This window comes from Lygodium microphyllum, chromosome 28 (assembly GCF_053477565.2).
Source record: "Lygodium microphyllum isolate KBCC chromosome 28, Lygodium_microphyllum_v1.1.10, whole genome shotgun sequence".
In the NCBI taxonomy this organism is placed as follows: Eukaryota; Viridiplantae; Streptophyta; class Polypodiopsida; order Schizaeales; family Lygodiaceae; genus Lygodium; species Lygodium microphyllum.
This window is the reverse complement of record NC_141162.1, coordinates 40136856-40160471: the sequence shown is the minus strand read 5'-3', so window position 1 is coordinate 40160471 and position 23616 is coordinate 40136856. Positions and strand designations below refer to the sequence as shown.

Here is a 23616-nt window from a genome sequence, read left to right as displayed (position 1 = left end):
ACAATCACGATGATGTGATAACTTCTAGAAGGAAGACAAGGGCTCCTTGTATGTCATAGATTATTTGGAAATGTACTTGTTGACCATGGGTATCTCCATTCCCAAGATTTGGTGAAATACAAGGAATGGATGCTTGTTAATATTTTTAATGTAATTCTTTCAAGTGCCTCGTAGTACAATCATGTGGCCATGTTTTCTCATTGTCACCCATTGGTTCACATTTGCTAGTAATAGTAATGGTTAACTATGCTAATAAGATTAATGACTAGTAAGAAAATGAAAGTTTAACTATGTTAGCAAGCAATTAAGAGTTCTTAACAAATACAATTTAGCAGGCAATTAAGAGTTCTTAACAAATACAATTTTGCATATTTTCAACTAATCCATGTATATTCATGAATATGACTATTAACATTGCTAGTTGAACATACTAATTAATAGTGTTTGATATTTGCTGGTTAATGATGTGAACACCAACAATTAACAATGCTAGGTAATAGTGCTACCAAGAGCTAATTAAGAGTTCTTTCACAATGTTATTAATAGTTCTTTTTTAACACTATCTTGCATATTTTTTATTATTCGATACATATTCTTGATTATGAATGTTGATGTTGTTAATGGCGCTAGTTATTATTGTTGACATAGTGTGAACACAATGGATTACTAGTTAGTGCCACAATGTATAACATTCTTGTCAGTGCAAAGTAGTGATATATAGTAGTGTTGACATTTCTAGTTAAACTATGTGAGATGGTTTGTAGTTCTTAACATTATTAGAAATTAGCTAGCAAGGCTATTAGTACAAAAGTTGATAATGTAACTTCAATCTAGAAAAAGTACAGCCATTAATGCCACTACAATGGCTAGAAAGCATTACACTGGATGAGCAATGATATTATCTTATTTTATGCTACTAAATTTTCATATTTAAGATCACATTTGCGTTGATGCAAACTAGGGCTATTTACTACATGTCTTATATTTCTTGCAAAGGAGGTCTTCATCTTGTCTTTGTTGTGAAATGAGCATGGAGGTTTTTCCAAAATTTCATTATTTATGTGGATGTAGATCAAGGCCATTTGTGGCAGAGAAAAATTTCCACATTGGCACACTACATATTTGCAAGTTAAGGGTTGCAAGCTAGGGATTGTTCTTAATCTATTAATGCAAGTAGTGATAGTTAGTAGTCCTTAAAAAATATTAGATAGCAAAACAATTCTACTATTATTACAAGAAAAATAAGCAAAATAAATGCCTATTTGAGTTGATTCCATTCCTAAAAATCATATGGTATATTATTGTAGATTTCCTTGTACATGTCTAAACACATGATGTACATTCTATGATTTCCTATAGGAGGTTCCATAGGTATCCTGATAGACCACACAAGATGGGAGAGAGTACTATGACTTGTACCTTTCCTGTAGAAATAACTACTGGTGATTCACAATAGTGTCCCTCAATACTCTAAGATCCCTCAACAATTTCATTTCCCTATGCATCAACATGATCCACTTCTACCATTTCTTTTTCTTCTTTGCACTTGAGAACATAGAAGTCCACTCCAATGGACAAAACATCATTGAGAAAATCATGGTGACCTTTGTACATATATTCATAATAGACATATTCCTCATTCAATGGCCTATCACAAGGTCCCAAAACATGAAAATATCCCAAGGTGTCACATGTGCTTTAATGGTATGTTTTTTCTAAGTCCTCATGTGTATGCATCATAATGTTCTACATGCAAGTCCAGCTATATTATGTGGGTTATTACCGTGAACAACATGCAACAAGCATGTATCAAGAATAATAAAGCAATTCCATCGAGTCTTCCTATTCGCATTTGTTACCTTAACTTCCTACGTTACTTGTGCTATGTATCTTTGCTTAGATGGGTAATGACCTTTATTCTTTATTGACATTCAAGAATGAAATCACATTTATTACTTTAAAGTAGTTCTATCTAGTTTCAACTATCCATGTGTAACTACCCTTATTAGAATATCACCAACCCCATCATGTTCTCCATTGTGATGCATAGAGCTAAAGGAGTTCTAATGCATTTTTGTACTCATCATTGAAGCATAATTTGGAATAAACTAGAAGTTTTTGAGTGCCTTTATATAAATGATCAATTCTCATTCAGTCATCTTTACTAGGTAGCATGGTAATATATTTACATTGCAATCATTGTATTAGCTTATGAGACACTTTTGAAGGTGAAAGATTACTCCAGCCTATTTTGGGCATAGAATTAACTCCCCAAGTGTTGTGACACTTTTGTATGTGTAAATAGATGCAGTGCATTCACCATAAAGGGCATAAAGTATTGCAAGCAATGCACTTGCAGTTGCATGAAGATTTATAGAGAGAACACATTTGGCTAAAGATGCCCTTCGAATAGCACATTTTCACATAATAAGTATAAAACATGTATTCCAATCCTTTAACTTTCTCACAAAAATGCCTTCAAGGAATTAAGAGATCAAATATAATGTTTGCAATCAATATGGTGTCTTGAATTATCAAAAGAACTCCACCTACATAAAAGCAAACAAGAAATACATTAGACACTTAATAGTAATGTTAACAATGATTAAATAGGGCTAATTAGTAGCTTGTGTTAGCATTGATTTTCTCTACAACTACTTGATTTTTACTAATACCAATTTAGCAATACTAGTTGCTAGTATATGCAAGTACTTTTAATCACTAATGACCAACATAAGTTGTAGAGCATGTGCTAAGGGACATGTGGGAGTGGGACTTGAGATTGATAGAGGTGTGTGGAGTAATATGTATTAAAAAAATATAAGACGTAGAGTTCATGGGATGCCATATGGTGTTCGAGCATTAAACCTAGAATTACACGCGCCCATGTAGCTTGAGTAGTTACTCCAATCCACTATGTAGGTCAATTGACCTATATGTATGTACATACATAGGTATGTATGTCTATACATATCACTTTGAGCACTTGTAGCCATTTTTATAGACTTTTACATGAATGATAAACTAGTTGTTCATCAAATATTAGTGCAATGTCTATTGTGTCAATCATTTGGAGTGCAAGTCAACTTTTTCCTATGAAATCTACACATATGACCCTTCATTAATATAGGATTCATGTCTTGATGTATAAAGGTGGCCTCATTCTAGTCTCCAAGTTTTGCTCTTTCTTGCACTCTGAGATCTGCAAGAATGTCACATAAGAAAATATGTAAATTTTGGTTTAGAAAATACTTGACAAGAAAAGTTATATTGTGAATCAAGTACTCATATCATCTAGATTTGTAATAGGATAGATTAAGTGGGATTCTTACAAGCCTAGACAAATCTTCTTGGGAAATATGGGTTGGAGCATCAGCTACCACCAATTCTCTTAATCTTTTGTCAATGCTCTGTACATTTTGAGACTTCAACTAAATATTAAGAAAAATTTAAGATACGTTTATTCCCTTGAACTTCTCAGTTATTCTATCAATGCTATGTACATTTTGAGACTTAAAACTCAATATCAAGAAAATTTTTACATATATTTATTCCCCTAAACTACTCACTGGTTCAATCAATTGCTAAAAGGTATTGCAATACTCTACACAAAAGAAAACTTTTTACATGCATATACATATACACACAATCTAGATGAAGACAAAACATATCAAAGATACATGAACACAATAAAAATAGATATAGACATTCATACACGTGTACATAGATACACATGCACCAAATAAAACAAGTGAATAAGCTATTATGTGTGGTCCTTTGTCTATGGTGGATGTATTGCCCCCTAAATGGGAGTTTGGGCAATCATAAGCTAGTAGTTGAAATTTTTAATTCATGCTAGCTTTGAGGCACATCCAATCTATCCATGGTTTAGTCAAGCACCTTTGAGATTACTTTCTATCACTAGTTCACTTATTCATTTATTGAGAACATCAAAAGAGTAGTTGTTAGGAATATGTATTCTCTTCTCCAAGAAGTGACACATGTTCATAGTGGATCCTCTCATGCATGCTAACCCCATGAGCCTTAAATATCTATAGCCTATATAAAGAAACCCTATATTTTACTTCCACACTCAATCACCCCCTCATTCTAATTATTTCTCGCCAGTGATTGGTGCCATCCTTCGATACTTGGTAGCCGAGCACACTTCCATCATTACTAACTCCACCAAATCTCATTGCCATATGTTTGTACTTTACCATTACTCTTTGGGACACATGCTTATTGACATATTTCATCTACAATAGGTTGTCAAAAAATTTATATCACTTGAGGCATTGTTCATTATATTTGAACATGTTAGATGACACAATAGGGGAACAAAACAATTTGCAACTCTTTCATATTCTCCTATGGAGACAAACATGTTGCACAATACTTATAATGGTGGATCTTTAATATGCTTATAGAGATTAAGTGTTGCAAATTTAGTGGATTAAGAGAGAACGGAAGATAATTCTCTCTCTCTCTCTCTCTCTCTCTCTCTCTCTCTCTCTCTTTGAGACTACATTTCTTTAATGATTTGTGTCATTGGGAAAGTGGAACTCAAGGTTTGAACTCATGCACCCACAATACTCAATCCACACTCAAACCACTAGGCTACAATCCAATAGGCAAGGAGGACTACATTTAGAGACACCTTATTAAGGGAGATTTCATTGCCCCTTATGAGATGGTTCTATGGGACTCTCTCGAATCTTGGAGTTCCTTGGTAAGAGAGATTGCACGATATTTTTGCTAAATCTTTGAAGGCACACCAAGTCCTTGTTAAGACAACCAACATGATGACCCATAAAGAGTGTCTGCCACATTGAGCTATTACACACTTCTCAAACCACAAGCCAAGAAAGCCTTGTTAAACTCCCCCAACCCTAACACATGAAACACTAAAATTCTAAGTGCATATCTTAAAGGAAAGATAATAAAACCCAAAGAAAGAAATGGTCCTTCTATTATACAATTTGTAACTAATATAGATACTGCAAGTGTAAAGGTTGTCAATATTGTACTAGCCAATTAGACACTATCTCAAATCACACCTACTCACTAATCGATCATGATTAATCTTGGTCAAAATCACAGATACTCTCAATCTCACATGCCTTTGCTTCACATGTTTGTTGTCCCTAGCTCCATGTTCTTGGTGAAATTTTTGTTAATGATCTTATCATCATCTCAAAACCCCATCCTCTTTTTCCTCACATGAGGCTTAATTGATTTAGAAAGCTAATATCCTAAAATCTTGAAACATGGTTATGATCATCCATTCATTCTCAACATCATAAAACTCCATTTTGCCAAAAAAAGAGAGTAAAATTTGATCAATCTAACATCACCACCAACTCCATAATGACTCAATCTTGAAAACAAATCTTTGACTACTAAAACTTGAGGTTAAATGAGAGAGGATTAGTTAGAATGGACATGACAAAGTACCTCAACTCTAGCTTGATACTCACGTCTCTCTTTCTTCTCTGCTAGATAATCTTCCACTGTAGATGTAAATGATTTACCTCCTGCCAATCTTGTCTCAACTCCTCCATTAGAACTCAATAAAACAAAAGATCCTCCTTTTAGTTCATAGTTTTCTTGGCTACATACACTATATTGCTTCGATATTGATAATGTTGCTGTCACAACAATCACACTATTAATGTTAGTAAAATTGACTGGAAAAATCTTGTTTATATTTTAATGAGTTTTGTGAACTTGAGTCATACAGTTCCAGTTGAGCTTACTTTGTTTCAATATACTAGTGACCAATAATAATTTTAGCTACCTTTAATAAATCTACAATTGCATGAATTTTAAGCAACCCTATGCCACAAAATTTTGAGAATATACATAGAAGACTTGTAAAGACATCTACAATTCAACTCATCCAATGGTATATGAGTGAAGAGCACATCATGGTCTTTGGATTCATAAAACATATTTCATAACTACACAATTACCTTGGATGTGATTCAATGTGGCCATGAGAATGATTGTTCCATATGCTATTACTTGAGTTCTCCAAAACTTGATTGCTCTTACTTTCTTAGCATACCATACATCAATGCTAACACTAATTTCCTAATCTAGTGCATGTAAAAAGAATCATCCTAATAGGGTATCTCCTAAGTCTTTAGCACATTTTTGCTTCATGTATAGATGGCTCGACAACCTAATTATGCCAATATAGAAGATGTAGTTGCATTACATGTCAATCATGTCTTTTCAAAGTTATGGTCTTCTAGAAAACATGTATATTCATGAAAATGAAAATTGCCTTAGTATGGATGGAACTTTGTAGCAATTACAAATGACAAGGATATGTAAAGCAACATATGCCTTTGCATTCAGAAAGGGGGGGGGGGGGGGGTGAAAACTTTGTTCTCATCAAATCAACTATTGTTGTTATAACATACATTGATACTACCTCATTGGGCACATATTTAAATCTAAATATAAATAATAACTAGTGGTTGTGCTTTGTGGCAATGGGTTTCTAATACTTTTAAATGAAGGGCCTTTTAAAGAAAATTATAAAGATTAAAGAACTCATTAACTTTTGGTTTCTTTTAGGCATACACATTAGGCTCTTGTACTTTCTCTTGGTCAATCAAGTTTGTACTTTGAATATCACATCCACACCTGTGTGTGTGTGTGTGTGTGTGACCTTACATGCACAATATACCTAGGTTGGAATAATGGGTTCAATAGAATGAAAGATCTTCATAACAAGATACATGTGACTCCATTATAATGGTTAATTGGATTGCAATACTTGGAAAAGTTTGCATGCACCCAATCAATTTCAAAATTAATTGATGGGCTATTATATTAAAAATTCAAAGATGGACTTGGTTCCTCTTGTGTATAAAACTTGAATTTCGTAAGCCCTAAACATTGTAAGTATAGTTAAGGTTTTTATGACAAATTCTAACGGCATCATAAATAAAGGCATCAATCTAAGAATCAGTTTTGTGATTGAGTGATGATAATCACAATAAAGACATAAAAGATCAAAAGTCAACATAAATTCTATATCTATTTTAAAAGAATACACATCCCAAATAATGCTAACATAGCAACTCTATAGAATCACTATAAAAAAGTAAGATCTAGCAGCATGTTAATGTCATGTTTTCCCTAACCCTGGTAGAATCCATATTAAGATTCCCATTTTCATAAACTTGTTAAAAGAAAAGCACTAAAATAGGATTTGGTAATGTTATTTGAAGATATTGCACCATTTTCAACAATGTTAATTCTAAAGTAGGTTCAATTATATGAGGACTAGTCCAATTGCACAATGACCACAAAACTTATAAAATATGAAAAGGTAATTGTGGGTTCAAATTATTCATAGAATACATCACAACTTGATACGTAGTTTGGTATTTCCGAAAACGAGAACATAGAGTAATTTACACTCAACTTGGTGTTAAGACTTTACAAACTATTAAAGGTGTATTTTGATGCATATCATGCTCCAACTAATGTTATTAAATCAAAGCAAGGCCTTAGAGCTTAGTTTCTCAAATAGTTGCTTGAAAGCCCAAACTAGGCAAGCCACATGGCTAGTTTTAGGTAAATATTAGCAAGGGGAAAGGGGATCTCAAAGAGTAACCAAGGGCATGACCAACCACATCTTATTTGACCATCTTCCCCTTACATAAAAAAAGAATTACTTTTTAGGCTTCAAATTCAACAAACACTACAAAAGAAACACTATAATGTTCCCTAAAAAGAGAGAATAAGTTCTACATGAAAATCCCTCTAACCCCTTTAAGCCTTGTGGGACATGGCTCTAAGAAGATTGGCCAAGGCAACCAAGTTTTCATTTCTAGAAGTCAAGTGTTTGGAGTTGTCATGAGATTAGTCCTACCTTGTGAAAGAAAACATCCTCCTTGCTAGGGTTCGTAAATATTGAATGTGAAGATAACTTTTCCTCATGAAGATTTTGAAAGTTTGTGGCTTTTTCTTTATATTTTTGCAAATTCACAACTAAAACATGCTTTCCCAAAGAGAGATTTTTACTTCTCAAAATATTAGAAGAGGGAATAGTGGGACACATACAAATCAACCATAAGAAGAATGTTCATAGAGACTAATAGTGTTACAGGTATGTTGTCTGTGCAGTGTTACAATTTGTGAATTGGAGGAGAGTCTCAACAAAAGATTTTGGAGGAGAAGAAAGCATATGAAGTGCTAGTTGCAAATAATTTTTCTCTTGGTTAATGAAGTCTATACATAAAACACTTCTATATAAATATATTACTCGCCATAAAGTGACAATGAAATGGCCAATATGAGCACAAGGAAAAATTTTCCTTCTTTAACCAACCATCTTTGTACATTTGAAACCCTAACAATCATGTATCAAGTCTTACTAGGTGGGAGTCGTTACATTGGGCAGCCAACGCTCTTCATGTGTGCTTTACTAGCCTTGTATTATTATTATTGCCCGTTCTACCCTACGTAAGTTGTCTAAGCAACACGACTTTAGCAAGCATATCTATATTTGGAGGAAATGATTGCGAGAGAGAGAGAGAGAGAGAGAGAGAGAGAGAGAGAGAGAGAGAGAGAGAGAGAGAGAGAGAGAGAGAGAGAGAGAGAGAGAGAGAGAGAGAGAGAGAGAGAGAGAGAGAGAGAGAGAGAGAGAGAGAGAGGGGGGGGGGGGGGGCACCATTGTATGGTGGTATTGGCAAACATGTGAAGAAAGGTAGGTGGATCTTCTAAAGTAGATGTAGACTAACTTGATCAAATTTACATTGAATACTAATGACAATCAAGAAACAATCTATGAATTTATCTTGGGATTATTGTTTCCTATAAAGTTACATTGGGATGGTTGTCTTGCCATTAATGTGAAGTTGGAATGTTGTGGTGGCTTTACCAAAAGGTTTAGACTATTGAAGTCCTCAAAGGACTAGGTATGGTAAGGGTTAAGAGTGATCTCCAAGAGATGTGTGATTTTGGGATGTTCTCGAAGTGCATTAGGGATTGGTCCATGAAGGGCACTAATCAAAACTGTTAGATTTGAAATGGATGTGGCCTTGCCACTAGAACTTGTATAGGTGGAGGTAGCTAACATGGCCTTCACATGGATAATATCAAGATCCAAATGAGAATGAAAAGAACTTGCAATGCATGGATCTTGATGTCAGGAGGTAGAGGTGCATGAAATTTACATGGATAATAGAATTAAAAGTCTTTTAGATGATTTTTCAAATGTAGATAGATAGAAAGAAACAAGGTTGAGAGCTAAGATCTAGCCAAGGTGAGGGTTTGTGCCAATGAGGAAACATACAAGATGCAAATTGGATTATTATAAATCTTGAATACCTTAACATTCTCTATATGCATTTCTCTATTAAGTACTAATCCCAAGTGGCAAGGCTATCTAGACGGTTATGAAGATACATGGTTGCTTTGGTTAAGGTATCATGAGCTGAGTCTAAGAATGCGTTGAATCAACCCAAATAGTAGGGGGCTTTGGAGCTCAAGGTGTTCTTAATCTAAATACTTGCAAGTTTTATATGCCTCTTTGTTGAACTCCTTTTTAAAAGGCATTCAGAAAAGTTTTTGGTACTCCAAATGGAATCTAAGTCATTACAATTCATCATATATATAACATATTGAATAAGCTACAGATTCAATGCCACTTGGGATGCTCATTAATGAATATGAATTTGATATTTTATGGTCAAATTATATATGCATGCTAGTATTGTTTTTATCACTTCTTTATTCCACGTGATTGACTTGAAGCTAAAGAAGGTCCATAATGTATTAATATTCCCCTTTACTTTTAGAAATTAGATGATTGGCTTCACAAGCATATTATGAAAGATTCTTTTTACTTTCACATGATTTGATTAGACCAACCTGAAGCTAGAGAAGGTGTTCCACAAGCACTATGTATCTCTATGAATTGCTCTAATTTTTCATCAATTTCAACCATTCTTAAAGCATCTTCTCCATCTACATCAAAGCCCTAGCATGCAAAGATATCAAAAGTATGAATAAGAATAAGCACCAAAATGATATTTTCATTATGTATTTCTAAACACGTGTACACAGGTAGAGGTAAATGCACGTGTGTGTGTGCATGCGTGTGTGCGTGCGTGCGTGTGAGTGAGTGAGTGAGTGAGTGAGTGACTGAGTGAGTGAGTGAATGAGTGAGTGAGTGAGTGTAACATCTACTTAAAGGCCACAATCTCTCCTCTAAAGCTTTATGATACTGTATCTAGATCTAAGCAATTTGTGCTTCAAATAAATGTTGATGCTCTATATCTAGATAGTTCGGGGTTCCTATCAACCTTGATTTTCTACAACCTCCCTATTGTGAGGCCCTGCTATATAGTGAATCATATAGGAGGAGCTTCAAGAAATTGGTGATACATGCATAGGATCTCCGATTCTATGTTTGAGGTCCCCTTCAATGCATCAATAACTCCATGAAAAAGAGGCCAATGCATCTTCAATCAGGATAGTCTATTACTAAGTAGGCCAACACTATGCTAAACCCTCTCTAAATAATCAATGATATCTTCCCTATCTCATTGTGTAATGGGTGTTTATTATAGTGCTCTTTTGATTCAATCTCTAGAAATAATGCATACTTAGCATGTTCTGTTAGCCATGTGTTGCTCTATTTGCCTCAGTCTCAAGGGTGTGAAATAATACTTGTTGACCGTTAAAAGCAAAAAAGAGTGCAATTTAACAATCTTCATTTACATCCTTTAGATTGTTCCACAATAATGTAGGAACCATCATCTACAACGTGCATAAAGTGGTTGCATGATCAAATTTAAATGTAAATCACAAAGCACTTGCACTATTATTTTGTAAGTAAAATCCAAGAGCTAGGCTAGCTTCTATGCAATTTGTATTACAAATCGGACTCCCAAAGATAGAGAAATGTGCTCTATCTAATTTCATACTGGGAAGAGTCATAGACCTTAGGGAAGACATGCAAATAAGGAAAGGCAATCATGTCGCCACAAAATAGACAAAATACCCAAAATGGGTGGAAACCCTAAAATCCATATATAAAAAGAATGAAAAAGAATAGAGAAAGCTATTCATGTGTGCAAACTTTGGGACTCTTTGTACTTGCTTTTCTTTTTGTGTTTGTGTGAGTGCGAAGGAGAGGGAGAGAGTGAGTGTGAGAGTGAGAGACTTGGTAGAGAGGAGCTCTTGCCATTCTACTATCTCCTAATCCATCCTTTCATGGTGAGAGGTAGGATCGAGTATGTGTGTGTGAGCCTGAGTGAGAGGGATGCATTTAGAAGCTCATCTCACTCCACTTCTCTCCTTCTCCTCTTCATATTGCATGCAAAGGTGGACATGAGGACGTGGATGGAACAAAGGGGCATCATGTGGATCATGGAGTATTGCTTATCAAGGCACACAACTACAAGGAAAGTAGGTAAGTATACTCTCTACACCCGAAGCTTTGAGTCAATCTATTGCAGAAGTGGTAGATTTATGCTCATCATAAGATCCCACATGTGAGTAGGCAAGGTGAGAGGTAGTCGTTGACTACATGCAACTTGTGCTTGAAACGATAAGGATTGCATCTAATGGTCTCGACATTGAGCTCATGAAGCACAACAATTTGGTTCCATTGCCAAGACATAGGATACTATGGCCATGAAGTTACTTACATGCTTTGCATCACAAATTAGGAGGTGGTACACACATGTTTCTCTATTGGATAACCTTCTCATAAAGGAGGAACTACACATTACTAGTTGAGTAGGCCAAGGAAATGTAGTACTCCATGTCATTGCTTATATAATGTTCTTAAAAAAAGGTCCACAACATTACACTCCAACACAATCTAACTTCTACAATCGATTTATTCTTAGGTGGAGTAACATCATCATATTCATTCATTAGAATTGTTGTACATAACAAAATTACTTGTATTAAAAAAATCCATACCCATCACACAAACAATACCCCTACATTGCTCAAAACCAGTGCAATATTTTTTTGTGAATGGGAGGAAGGGAAGCAATTAACAAGAGAGCTGCTAACAAGTCTAGAACTAATAAGCGGTAAAACTTCAAGTCAAAATTTTGACATTTTTAGAATCTTAATTCTCTTGAATACTGCATGTTCTCTCAATTTTTATCAAGTGGATGTAGACAAAACAAGTGACAAGTGATACACTTGAGCCTAAAGTGGACATCAAGGAAACAACAAGCCAACAACTTTTAAGAAACTCATGAACACAAGAAGGTTGAAGACAAGGATGTGTAGGATGCTTAATTTACCTCAAGGACAAATAAGAAGAAAGTTGATATCATGGAGCTAACTTTATCAAGCACAATCCATTTTGATTGTTACCTCAAGTCCTCTACTACTTTACTAAGAAGTGCACTGGCTTTTTACAAATTTCAATCCTCTCTCAAACTATGATTCTTCATCCCCAATAAACTCTCAAGCACCGAGGCTCATGTAGTAATCATTTCTACAACAATGTTTGTCCAATGTATACACAAGCCAAATCTTTACCATGATTAGTCTTTCAAACCCTAAATCTTTCTAATCTCTTTTGTAAGGTTATATACCACATTATATGGCACTTATTATTTATTATTTTTAAAAGAAAAAAAGGTAAATATACACTCAATCACAACATTGCACCTATGCACTTAATTAATGAAAAACATAAAATTGGTGCACGGTTCAAGATAGTTTCAATGGTCCCCTAAAACCCTAATTTTTGGGACACCCTTCAACATCTATAAATAGACAAGTTGCCCACCGTTCTACCTAATCCAGTTTGTGCAGGTTCTCACACCTCTACTGTATTATGTCCATCTGCCATCGCCAACTCACAGACTGCCTTCTCCAGTCTGCATTTGACACTCCAATAGCCAAACGACAATTGGTGGGGCAGCCCATTCCAGCTCTCCAAGCGTCCTTCTGCAATCAGCATTGGCCCCTCCCTTCACTTGGCGGTAGTTGACAACGATCTCCATCCTCCTGGCACCTGCAACGTTGATGCATTTGTAGCTTTCTACTACCACCCACTACATCAAGATCATCTACTACTATCGCCTTAGTCTTGTTACCCATCGATAATCAGATTTTGATGTTTTCCTTGTCTCTGCACTCCGGCTCATAGTCATTGTACTTGGGATCCATCTCTAGTGGATATTACTCTCCAACACTCCATTGCTCTTCCCTTGGGCATTCTGTACACTCCTACATTCATTTACAACATTCATTCACTTCAGAGTTTATTCTCTCTATGTTTGAGTTTTGAGTTATGTGTTTTACATTTAGGGTTTGAGTTTTGCTTGTCACTGTCTAAGTCTTTGTGTTTCAGTCTTGGCCGTATATGTTGTGTTTCCTCAGTGCAAACCCTAGTACATCTTCACATGGTATCAAAGCCAATGCTCTTCTAAAGAGTATCCTATGGTGATTGTGGAGGCTAGTCTTTGTGCAAGACTCACATGCAACTCAGTTTTAACTCATAATGTCTCACCCACCTTCTTCTAGGGATTCTATGATGCCCTATCAGGCTTCTTCATCATTGGAGGCTCTGAGAAAGCATTATGGTTGGGAAGAGGAGGTAGAGACACCTTCACCTTTACCATCTTCTTCTTTACGTTTTGGTGATCTTATACATAAAGAGTTTGAGGAGTACTTGCACTAATATACTATTCGGTTTACAATCCAACGAGTGCTACTACTCCATCTAGACTGATTGGTGAGATTGGCCATCTCTCTGGATCTTGGAGAGACCACGACATTTGGCACATCTAGCGATCCATCTTCTTCATCTCAACTAGGTCTTATGTTAGGTTTGTATAACCCTTTTGAGTCATATGAGCAAAAACCATCTCCTGTTTTTTCTTTTGGTGTGCATGATCTAGATGGTTTTTAGTATGTTAACTTTAATAGAGGAGGCTCTCGAAGCAGATACTCTTCATCAGGTAAATCTCTACCATCTATTTCATTGCAGCAAGTAAACTACACTTCTCAGCTTCCTCCCATTCCACCACTATTTTCTTCACATTCTGATCTATTTACATCTTCATTCCAAAACCTTGGATTACACTCCACTTCAACCGAAAGCACAAGCACACTTGGGATTGAATCTTCCATCTCTGCTCCTAGCACTTTCTCTTTGTCCATCCCACAATCTACCTACCCCCATTCACTACACCTCTTGGTGCATCGTTAGGACGAATGCCACCCTTAACATTGTACCTTCCACATACCCCCACTTTTCCACATCTATACACTTTGGGACAATTGTGATGGGCATACCCCTTACTACCCCTGGATACTTACAATCTTCCCACACGACCTTTTAGATGTAAGGATATCCATCCTTTGCTTATAGACTATTGTTACACATCTATTGGGTCACTTCTATGCATGGATTTCCATCCTCTACTCCATGTGTCACTATCCCTCTACCTCAGGCTCCTCATATGGTTATCATGATGCTAGGAGGCATATTCCATGGTGGATTTTGTGAGGTTTTGCGGTGGATTCCGTAAAATTCTATTTATTGCCGGGGCTCGTACACAAGGTGGATTCCTTGTGCGAAAAGTCAATGGGGATGCTTGTCCGTATGATTGCCAAGATGCATTTTTCACGGTGGATTCCGTGAGGTTTTGCAATGGATTCCGTAAAATTATATTTATTGCCGGGGCTCGTACACAATGTGGATTCCTTATGCGAAAAGTCGATGGGGACGCCTACCTTTTTCGGGCATTTCATTAATTTAATGTGCAAGTGGGTGATTCCATAGCGGGTGATTCCGCAAAATACATATTTAAATTAATGGATGTTTATGAGTTTAGAGTGCGCACTCGTAATAATAAATTAAGGTTAGGACTAAATTCTAACATATTTATTTATTTTGTAGCTGAAGATTGCTAGGTATTCACTTTTGTCAGTTTAATTTTATTATTTTCTAACAATTGTGAATGCTTCACTTGATGTGTAGAGCAGGTGGCGGTGGCACTGGGAAGCACTGGGCGATAGCGTGTATTCAAGTTATTTAGAAGAAATTATCATTTTTGATGGGCGCGCACCTTAGGCGTGGAGCCAATATTTATTTTGAAACGCTTATTTATTAAAGCGCTTGATATATATTTATTATTTTGTATGCGCATGGGCGCACGATTTAAATATTTGTTATTGAACATTGTATTTGGGCACAACCCGACTCTTTGGGCGCCCAACTGCTTTATTCTTTATTTGGACAAAAGCAAACACAAAAGCTAAAGCGTGCTAATTGTATGTTTGGGCTATTTTTTAGCTTGGAGATGAATAATATATTAAATACATGCTTTGTGGAGCGCTCACCCAAGGCATAGGGGGAGATTGTACCCAATTAGTCTTCTTGCTTCATATCATGCAAATTTTCTCTCTTGGTTTTTGAGCAAAAAGTAGAGTTCTTTGTTCTTGGGGACCTTTCAGTGCTCACTATGTGCGCATACGTACGCATACAGCATTCGATTTGTGCACCATAGCATGCCCATCCAATCCACCCATGCCAACATTTGGAACCGCTATGCACACTTCTCATATGCATGGTGGGCACTCTGAGATTCCTTTTCAAGTGTACCCCCCTCCCCCACCCTATCCTCCCTATCCATCCAACCCCCATCACACACCTTCTCTATCTTGTAGCACTACTACTCTTGTTGCAACAGCCAAGAATGCCTTCACGAATAAGACTCATTTTAATGGGTCAAATTTCACCAGTTGGTCAAACTTCATGCAAGAAGTGCTCAAGGACTTTGGGATCTCGTCGTTGGTACTGACTCTATGTTGGTTAGCTCACCCTAATGACATCAATCAATGGAAAGCTTGCAATGCTATAGCCAATATTGAGTTAATGTAGGAGTTGCTTCCTGAGTTCTACTCTCAGTTACAACATTTTCCCCTTGTGCATAAGTGTTGGAGTCATCTCATTGACCGCTATGCGACAAAGATCGTACTCGACATATCAATCTCTATTTTAAGCTTTAAGATTTTTCCATTAAGGAAGAGGATGATCTGAAAGTCAAGTTGGTCGAATATTAGTGGTTACTCGCCAAGTTTGCCACTACTGGCTCCCTAAAGTTAAACAACAATTAGGTCGCATCCTTATTAAATTGCCGAGTAAATATTTCCATTTAATCCAACACATCATCTCACTATCTAGATTACTAACTTTCTACGAGTTTGAGTGTCAGTTCTTGCATTATACGAGGGTATATGATCAAGTCCACAAAAAAGCCTCCACATAGCCTTACTCAAAGGGGCGAGGGTTGGTTGCCTCTTCTTCGGAGGGAAAACCAATGGTGGCAAAAACTTGCAAGATGTGAAGGCAAGCCAAAACAAGGATGACCCCCCTTTCTCCAATGAAACCAAAGAAACACAACCTCTTTGGCAAAAATTTCCTAAGAAAAGTATGTTTTGCATACACTACAAGAGGTCGAGCCTTGTGGACAAGAAGTGTCATACCAAGACTCAAGGTCTCCTACATAGAAAACCATACCAAATTAATGTGACTATCTCTACTCCGACTAGCCAATCTAGTGGGGCTATGCCTCCCACTACTACACCTTCTCCTCTATCTATTCGAGAGGCTATTGGACTTGTGGCACGCAGATAGCCTCAGCAACCTATCTCCTTCACTACTCTTGAAGGATTAGCTGATTGGTCTGCTAGTGGCTCACCTATTGTACTTTACATATCTATTCCTAGGACGTGCATATTCTAGGATCACTTCCTTGCCTCGCTATATATGATGGTGGCCACACACACAACCTTTTTAGATTTCTGCTACATACTTACATATTCATTACATTGCACTTAGCTTTGCTTTCCTTTATTTTTCAGTTTTACTTTTTGTCTCAATATTCACCTCTGTGCTTGCAAATTACAATATCTTTCACAGAGTTTTGTATCTCAATGTAGGGCTAACATGCAGGTTTGCATCAGTCCTTCATGTGTTGGAGACAAGAGTTGCGCACCGTTCCTTTCATGGTTCCATCTACTAGGATTTTTGCTCTTCTATCAACATGGAGGTATCCCCTCCCGCAGCAGATTGTGCAGCAACTCTCTTGATGCTAATATGGCAATGACTTCTATCCTTGTTATTCTAGTACGAATGCTTCATCATCTTCATCCACATGGTTCTCGATGTAAAGACATGCTACAATTTGCACTGAGGAAACACAGCATGTATGACCAAGACTAAAACACAAAGAGTAAGATAGAGACAAGAAAAACTCAAACCCTAAATGTAAAATGCAAAACACAAAACACAAAAACTCAAAACTCCAACACAGAGGCAAACACAGAGAGAAGAAACTCTGAAGTGAATGAACAATGTAAATGAATGTAAGAGTGTACAGAATGCCTAAGGAAAGAGCAATGTAGTATCAGAGAGTGATGTCCATCGAAGATGGATCCCAAGTGCTATGACCACCAGTCAGAGTATTGAAGTGCAACTTGCAAGAAACACCAAATACTGATCACTAGAGTGTCAGGGAACTAAGATGAGAATAGGAGAGGTGTTTGTTGATGTAGACCACTTGCTAGACAACAAAAACGTAGGCACTGTAGCAATCACCTGGTGAGAGAGATAGTAACAGTCTGTCACCTGGCACCAAATGCTAAAAATGCAAGCTAATTAGGTGCTATGATGACACAAAGAATGGAGACCTCAAAACAATAGGGAGATAGCTAAAAATAGGCTGCCTAGGGCTAAATATATTGATTGGTTGTAGTTGGTGATGGCTGGGCAACAAATGGTGGGTGGTTGATGGCTAAAATTTACACGATAGAATGAGAAACCTGCACAAAAGAATAAGATTGAATGGTGGGCATCGTGCATTTTTATAGATGTTAAAGGGTACCCCAAAAAATACGTGTTTTGGGAATCACTGAAACTCTCTTGAACCATGTACAAAATTTGTGTTTTTCATTAATTAACCATGTTTTGAGACTGTTTAAAAATGCTAATCACTTGTAAAGCGTATTTTAGCTCAACATCCCCTCTCGCAACCAAAACTAAGCCTAAAAGGGAAGGCTTGCAATGTTTACCCCAAGGCGTTTCATCCCAAAGCAACCAGGGCATCAGAAAAAGGGTGCATATCGGCTGCTTAGTGGCCTAGTAGGACTACAAAAGCAATGGTTACCTTACCAAGGGAATCCAAGTAGTCACCCTAGAGAGAATAGGGCATCAGACAAGGATGCTCGTTGGTTGTCCGGTGGTCTACCAAGCCCTATAAAGGCAGATGGAACCACATTGAATGTTTTTTTTTGGGTGAAAAGAGAATTTTAGGAGTGGATGCTGATTAAGTAATAGTGACCCAAAAGATGGGTGTAGGGATAGTACACCCAACACATCACAAAATGGTACAAGCTTACCCAACCACTCAAGGATGTTGATGACAAGATAAAGGTGATGAAGTATCATGTGAAGAAGAATGGTAGTATAATATGCTACATGTTGAAGAATGCTCATATAGCAGGTGCCACTTGGATAGTATTTCTCATGGAAAATTTATTCACTAGCCCAAGCACCCTAGTACAAAGATGATGAAATCATGCAATGCATAGGGAAAGGTGCAACAAGAGGGAAAAGGCCGATTGGGAAGATGAGTGCTAAAACCTGTAGAATACTAAGAAGGGTAGCAACCCTCTCTCAAATTAGATGTCAAAGAACCAAGAGGAGCTTGAGGATGTTGGTCTTCATGTGGTGCCGAGAACCATGTGGAGAAAGATGATGAAGCATCCCTACTCAAAGGGCAAGGATAGAAGTCACTGCCATGATAGCATCAAAAGAGATGCTACACGATCCACCACAAGAGGAGAAGCCTCCATGCTGGTAGAAGAGCATAACTCCAAGTAGATGGAACCTTGAAAGGAATGGCGTGTATCTCCTATCTCCAACTTAGAAAGGACTGGTAAGCCTACATGTTAGCCCTACATTGAAATACAAAACCCTGCAAAAGAGATCAAAATTTGCAAGCACAGATGTGAGTAGTGGGATGCTCCAAAAAACAAAATTGAAAACAAAATAAAAGAAAGCAAAGCTAAGTGCAGTGCAATGAGTATGTAAGTATGCATTAGAAGTCTAAAAAGAGAAGGCTAAGTGTGTGGTCACCGTCACATATGGCAAGGTGGAAAAGTCCTAGAAGGTGCAGTGGATGTCTTAGGAATGGATGTGTAAAGTGCAATAGGTGAGTCACAAGCAAACCGATCAGCCAATCCTTTAGGAGTAGTGAAGGAGGTAGGTTGTTGAGGCTGTCTGCGTGCAACATATACGGTAGCTGCTGGGGTAGATGAAATAGATAGCACAACAACGTGAGGTGTAGCCCTAGTGGACTCGCCAGTCGGAGTGAAGGCAGTTGCAGCAATCTGCTATGGTTTGCTAGGAGGAAGACCTTGGGCTTGAGTACGATACTCCTCGCCCACATGGCCCCCGACCTCTGGCAATGTGTGCAAAATCTATTTTTCTTAGGAATGTGTTGCTAGAGGGGTCATGTTTCTTTGTTTCTATTAGAGGAAGTGGTGTCACCCTTGTTTTGGCTTGCCTTCACATCTTGCGAGTTCTTGCCAATGTTGGTTTTCCCTCTTAAAGAAGAGGCAACCAACCCTCCCCCTCTGAATGGATGTGGATGGAGGACTCTTGTGGACTTGATCGTGCAGCCTCGCATAACACAAGAATTGACACTTGAACTTGTAGAAGGTCAGCAATCTAGGTAGTGAGATAATGTGCTGGATAAAATGGAAGTATTTGTTGAGCAACTTGTTCAAAAAGAACATGACCTGATCGTCATCTAACTTCAAGGAGCCAGTAGTAGCAAACTCGACGACGAGTAATCACCATTATTTGGCTAACTTGACTTTCAAATCATCTCCTTATTGAAAAATTCCTAAAGCTTAAAATCGAGAGTCATGCATCAAGTGCAATATTGAGCTACATAGCGGTCAATGAGATGACTCCAATGCTCAAATGCGAGGGAAAATTGTTGTAATTGAGAGTGGAACTTAAAAGGCAACCCTTGCATTAACTCAACATTGGCTGTGGCATTGCAAGCTCTCCATTGATGGATGTGATAAGGGTGAGCTAATCGAGGGCTAATCGACAAGATCCCAAAGTCCTTGAGATTCAAGCATTTATTGCTTAAAATTCGACCAAGTGGTAAAAGTCGACCCGTTAAAACATGTTTTATCTGTGAAGGCATTCTTAGTTGTTGCAACAAGAGCGACAATGCTAGGAGATGGAGGTGTATAATAAACGTAGGGTGACCATGCATATGAGAAGTGTGGATAGTGGATCCAAATGCGAGCAAGGGGGGAACTAGGTAGGGGCATGGTAACTACCTAAGGAGCCCATGGTGAAGGGATAGGGACACGAGGAGCAAAGAATGGAAATCCCTGCTTAGGAACCCAAGGGGTGTGTGACAATAGTCCATAAGCAAAGGATGGATATCCCTATGTCTGAAAGGTCTTGTGGGGATTTTGTGAGTGCCCAAGGGTAGTGAGGGGAATTCCCATCACAACCATCCCAGAATAAAAGGATGTGGTAGAGTGGGGATATGTGGAAGGTACAATCTTAAAGGGTGGCATTCCCCCTAACGACGCACCAAGAGGTGGAGTGAATGGAGGGTAGATAGATGGTGGGTGGGAGAATGAGAAGGTGTTAGGAGCAAAGATGAAAGATCCAACCCTCCCTAGTGTGCTTTGAGCAGAAGTGGAATGTAATCCAAGATATTGGAATGAAGATATGAGTAGATCAGAATGTGGAGAAGATAGTAGTGGGATGGAAGGGAGTTGAGAAGTGTGTTAGTTGGTCAAACAAAACAAATGATAGAGATATACCTGATGAAGGATATCTGCTTCGAGAGCCTCCTCTGTTGAAGTTAACATATTGAAAACCATATGGCTAAACAAGAGAGGGTTTTGGCTCATACGACTCAAAAGGGTTACATGAACTTGATATAAGGCCTAGTTGAGATAAAGAAGATGAATCGCCAAATGTGCCAAATGTCATGGTCCCTCCAAGATCAGAGAGATGGCCAATCTCACCAATCGGTCCAGACAAAGTAGTAGCACTCGTTGGAGGAGTGTAAACCGAACTATATGTGATGTGCAAGTACTCCCCAAACTCTTAATCTATAAGATGACCAAAATGAGAAGAAAAAGATGGTGAAGATGAAGGTGTGTCTACCTCCTCCTCGAGACCATAATGCCTTCTCAAAGCCTTCAATGATGGAGAAGCTTGATAGGGCATCATAGGATTTGAAGAAGAAGTTGCAGGTGTGAGTCTTACACAAAGACTAGCCTCCACAATCACCACAAAATACTCTTTAGAAGAGCACCGGCTCTAATACCATATGAAGATATGCTAGGGTTTGCATTGAGGAAACACAACATGTATGCCAAGACTAAAACACAGACTCAAACAGAGACACACAAAACTCACACCCTAAGTGCAAAACGCAAAAACTCAAAACTCAAACACAAAGAGAAGAAACTCTGAAGTGAATGAATGATGTAAATGAATGTAAGAGTGTACAAAATACCCAAGGGCAAAGCAATGCAGTATTGGAGAGTGACGTCCACCGAAGATGGATCCCAAGTGCTATGACCACTAGTCGGAGTGTAGGAAATACGAAATATTGATCAACAAAGTGTCAGGGAACTGAGGTGACAACAGAAGAGGTGTTTGCTGATGTAGACCACTTGCTAGATAACAAAAACGTAGGTACTACAGCAGTCGCCTGGTGGGAGAGATGGAAACAACATGTTACTTGGCACCAGATGTTGAAAACATAGGTTGATCAAATGCTATAATGACGCAATAGATGGAGACCTCCAAACACTAGGGCAATGACTAAAAAAAAACAGTTGCCTAGGGCTTGATAATGATGGGCTACAATCGATGATCGCTGGGCAGTAGATGGTAGGTGGCTAATGGCTAAAATCTACATGATAGAGTGAGAAACCTATACAAAAGGATAAGGTTGAATGGTGGGTAGATTGTCTATTTATAGATGTTAAAGGGTGCCCCAAAAAATTAGGGTTTTAGGAGACCACTGAAACTCTCTCAAATCACACACCAAATTTGTGATTTTCATTAATTAAGCATGTTTTGGGCCTGCTTAAAAATGCTAATAAACTATAAAGCATGTTCTAGCTCAACACTCAGCACCATATGAAGATTGACATCTTCAAGCTCTTCTTCCTTATTCAGCATCAACATTTAGGTTAGGAGTGGGTTCCTACCCTTTTCTACAAGTTTTGGCACTTGTCTTGAACATTGGCCTTCTCCCCCCTTGTTGTACCTTCCCTTATGCATCACATGATTTCCTCATCTTTGTACTAAGTGTTAGCAAGGTTGTCAGCTCATGTGTGAGTCTGTGCATGCTAGATGGAATGGGCATTTTAGTCTATATTTTATGAATTATTTTAGTGATTTTTGTATGGCATTTGTGGCATTTTATGCCAATCAAGCAGAATTAAATGTTGGCGGATCAGCTGCGATATTAGGCATATTTTGGGCCTATTTATTCAAGGGCTCCTCATTCGGTCATCATCATTCTTCACATGGTCTTCTTATTGAAGAGAGGAACTATTGCTGGTGCCCACATAGCCAGTGACTCACTACTGTATATGCCATTCTCGTGTTTGGTATATGGATTTCATTTCCAGAGCACATCTCTGAGTTCTCTTCTTTTGATGTGTTCTTCTGATACATTTCTCTTCTATCTTATGTTTAGCAATTTATTTAGCACTAGTCTATGCTTCCATTGCTTCACCACTTCTGACACTAGGCACTTGGACAAGTGAACAATTTTTCCACGAGGGACACTGTCCAAGTGGCACTGTTGCATGAGCATTTTTCTGCATGTAGTATACTATGCATCCCATTGTGCAAAGCATCCCTGGACAATCCTAAGCTATTTCCACTAGTGGATTATACCACCATCCTTCTTCACATGATACTTCATCATCTTTTGCCTCATCATTGACATGCTCAAGTGGATGGGTAAGCTTGTACTATTTTGTAATGTGTTGGATGTACCATCCCTAATCCCATCTTTGAGGTCACTATTACTTAATCGACTGCCACCCATAAAATTAACTTTTCCATGACAACCACCCAAAACAAAAAGTTCAATGTGGTTCCATTTGCCTTTGTAGGACTTGGTACACCACTGGACATTCGACGAGCATTCTTTGTCCAATGCTCTATCCTTTCTAGGGTGACTATTTGGACTCCCTTGGTAAGATAACCATTGCCTCTGTAGTCTTGGTAGGCCATTGGGTAACTGTTGTGCGCCTTTTATCCAATGCCTTGGGTGGTTTGTGGTGAGATGCCTTGGGGTAAAAATATTTGGCTCAGTTTTAGGCCCAAGAGGCGATCTTGAGCTAAACACACTTCACAGATCTCATTAGCATATTTAAACAACCCCAAAATATGCTTAATTAATGAAAAACGCAAAATTGATGTGTGGTTCGAGAGAGTTTCAGTGGTCTCCCAAATTCTAACTTTTGGGACACCCTTCAACATCTATAAATAGAAAGACTTCTCACCATTTAGTCTAATCCCATTTGTGT

At 37.9% G+C, this 23616-nt stretch overlaps 1 protein-coding gene across 1 annotated transcript in view; it reads right to left on the bottom strand.

The window, feature by feature from the left end:
* Positions 1-5417: 5417 nt before the first annotated feature.
* LOC148011382 (uncharacterized) overlaps positions 5418-23616 on the bottom strand; it is a 37190-nt gene continuing 18991 nt past the window's right edge. Inside the window, exons 6-7 of the mRNA XM_087670351.1 lie at positions 9898-10006; positions 5418-5651 (exon numbers count right to left, since the gene is read on the bottom strand). Coding sequence (XP_087526477.1) covers positions 5431-5651; positions 9898-10006 — 330 coding nt within the window. The 3' untranslated portion in view covers positions 5418-5430. The remainder of the gene's footprint in view (positions 5652-9897; positions 10007-23616) is intronic.